This window comes from Notolepis coatsorum (assembly GCF_963971535.1).
Source record: "Notolepis coatsorum genome assembly, chromosome: 7".
In the NCBI taxonomy this organism is placed as follows: Eukaryota; Metazoa; Chordata; class Actinopteri; order Aulopiformes; family Paralepididae; genus Notolepis; species Notolepis coatsorum.
Genome location: NC_140171.1, coordinates 4,758,638 through 4,761,422, shown reverse-complemented (window position 1 = coordinate 4,761,422; position 2,785 = coordinate 4,758,638). Strand labels below are relative to the sequence as shown.

General features: G+C 43.4%; 1 protein-coding gene across 1 annotated transcript; it reads left to right on the top strand.

Moving 5' to 3' along the window:
• Nucleotides 1-907: 907 nt before the first annotated feature.
• LOC311231535 (pyridoxal kinase-like) lies at nt 908-1,828 on the top strand (the record flags this gene model as incomplete). Its single annotated transcript, XM_084318157.1, has 1 exon — nt 908-1,828. The coding sequence occupies one exon, from the start codon at nt 908-910 to the stop codon at nt 1,826-1,828; it is 921 nt and encodes a 306-aa protein (XP_084174283.1).
• Between the last annotated feature and the right edge of the window lie 957 nt (nt 1,829-2,785).

Below are 2,785 nucleotides of genomic sequence, written 5' to 3'. Positions count from 1 at the left end.
TCTCACAGCCAACGACATGACATTACATAATTATGTTGCAACCTTCGTCTATCAAGCAAAAAAAAATCTATATTTATATGTAGTTGATAGAGACTGTAAAGGCCATATGCGTGTTTTGGTTATTATTATTATTATTATTATTATTATTATTATTATTATTATTATTATTATTATTATTATTATTATTATTATTATTATTATTATTATTATTATTATTATTATTTTTATTATTATTATTATTATTTCAAATAGAAGGATATGATTTATCTGTGTAAGAGCCAAAGCTATATATATTTCGGTTATTGTATTATATGAATGTTTAATATTGATTGGATTTAGATAAAGTCATTGAACCGTCGTATTTGTCATAATAGGGCATGCTGGGACCTAGAACCTTCTAGAGCGTTGTGGTGATGTCATAATAGACCTTTCTGGAACATAAAACAGACTGGAACGTTTGTGGTGATGTCATAATAGACCTTTCTGGAACATAGAACATTCTAGAACCACAGCATGACATCATGATAGAACGTTCTGGAACATTCGTGATGTCACTGTATGATGTCATAACCGAACATTCTAGAACATTCGGGTCTCTATATATATAGCCACGATTCTCTCTCTGGCTCAGTTGCATCTTCGACCAGACTGGACGGGACCGAAAGGATGGACTCAACAATCAACTGAAGCCAGAAGCCAGCAAGTAGATTCACGGCTGGCACACTACAAAGACATTTTTAAGAGCGCTGCTCGCTTCCGTCCTTCAATGCTCGAGTTCTTCTTAACCTCACGCAAAGTTTCAGCGTGCGAGAGAGCTCGTGCACTGCGACTCTTTGCACGGCGTTAAGCGTCATAAATATTTGTCATATTTGTACTGTACTGTTACTTTTTAGCTTAATTTCTCGACATGGAGTGCCGCGTGTTGTCCATCCAGAGTCACGTTGTCAGGGGATACGTCGGGAACAAGTCGGCAACGTTCCCATTGCAGGTGCTCGGGTTTGAAGTGGACTCAATCAACTCGGTGCAATTCTCCAATCACACAGGTTATGCCCACTGGAAGGGGCAGGTGCTCACCGCAGAGGAGCTGAATGATCTCCACGAGGGCATCAAACTCAATAATGTCAACCACTACGACTACGTTCTCACGGGGTACAGCCGGGACACGTCCTTCCTGGAGACGGTGGTGGATATGGTTCGGGAGCTGAAGGCGGCCAATCCCAGCTTGGTGTACGTTTGTGATCCAGTTATGGGAGATCACGGTGCCATGTATGTCCCAGAGGCCCTGTTGCCAGTGTACAGGGACAAGGTGGTACCGGTCGCCGACATCCTCACTCCCAACCAGTTTGAAGCAGAGTTGTTAACGGGGAGGAAGATGAGAACAGAGGAAGACGCCGTCGAGGTGATGGACCTGCTTCATCAGATGGGACCAGAGACGGTGGTCCTCACCAGCACAGACCTCCCTTCTAAACGCGGAGACCAGTTCCTGGTGGCCCTCGGGAGTCAGAAGATAGTGGGACCAGATGGGACCAAAAGTAGCCAGAAGATCCGTCTTGAGATCCCCAAAGTAGACGCGGTGTTTGTGGGGACGGGGGACCTGTTTGCAGCCATGCTTCTCGCCTGGACTCACCACCACCCCAAAGACCTGAAGACTGCCTGTGAAAAGACCGTCTCCGTCATGCATCACGTCATTAAGAGGACCATTACCTATGCCAATGAACGGGCGGGACCGGGGAAGAGGCCCAGCCCGGCTCAGCTGGACCTGAGGATGGTTCAGAGCAAAGGCGACATCGAGGAGCCCGCCATTGTAGTGGAGGCATCAATCATATAGAAAGCTGTCTCGCACACCAAGGACGGTTCTCACCATTACATATTGGCATCGTAATTAGTGTGAAATGGCTTTGACACTGGGCGGTCAGCCAGACTCAAACTTGTAGTATAGTATGTATATGAGTGACGGGAATATTTTTAGGAAAGTAGATTTAGGACCACTTCTGTAAAGAAAGACTTTGCAAATAAACCATTTGAATATCTTTACTAATACACGGAGCGGCTGTGGACATTGCTTTTCTTTATCAACGGACGTGCTACTCACGAGTAAGTCATTTGACCAGTGGCGTGGAGCCCCGGCCCGAACATTCTAGAACCACAGTATGACATCATGATAGAACGTTCTGGAACATTCGTGATGTCACTGTATGATGTCATAACCGAACATTCTAGAACATTTGGGTCTCTATATATAGCCACGATTCTCTCTCTGGGTCAGTTGCATCTTCGACCAGACTGGACGCGACCGAAAGGATGGACTCAACAATGAACTGAAGCCAGAAGCCAGCAAGTAGATTTACGGCTGGCACACTACGAAGTAATTTTAAATCTACTTGCTGGTGTGGTAAATATTGAGTTGAATTTCATAAATAATATGTGTGAATAATCAGAGATCATCACAGCTACCTTTCAATAGCAGAGTGGACTCAGTGGCTAAATAAGGAACCATACTTGAGACAGTTACATCAGATAACAGCAGCAACAGTTATTTCAACCCCCACTCAAGCAATGACTAATTTAGAGAACAAACAACACCTTCTCGAATTGACAGTATGTAAATGTAGAAGCAGAGACAGCTGGGTTGAACACAGGGCAGACCAGTTTAGACTTGTTGAAGCATGGACACTAACTCACAAACAAAGTTATCTATTAATCAACTGTTTAGTATCAAAAGAGTAAATCATAATATTAGAAATGTGTAAATTCATATGGAGATACAGTTGGTAAAAGGTTTATT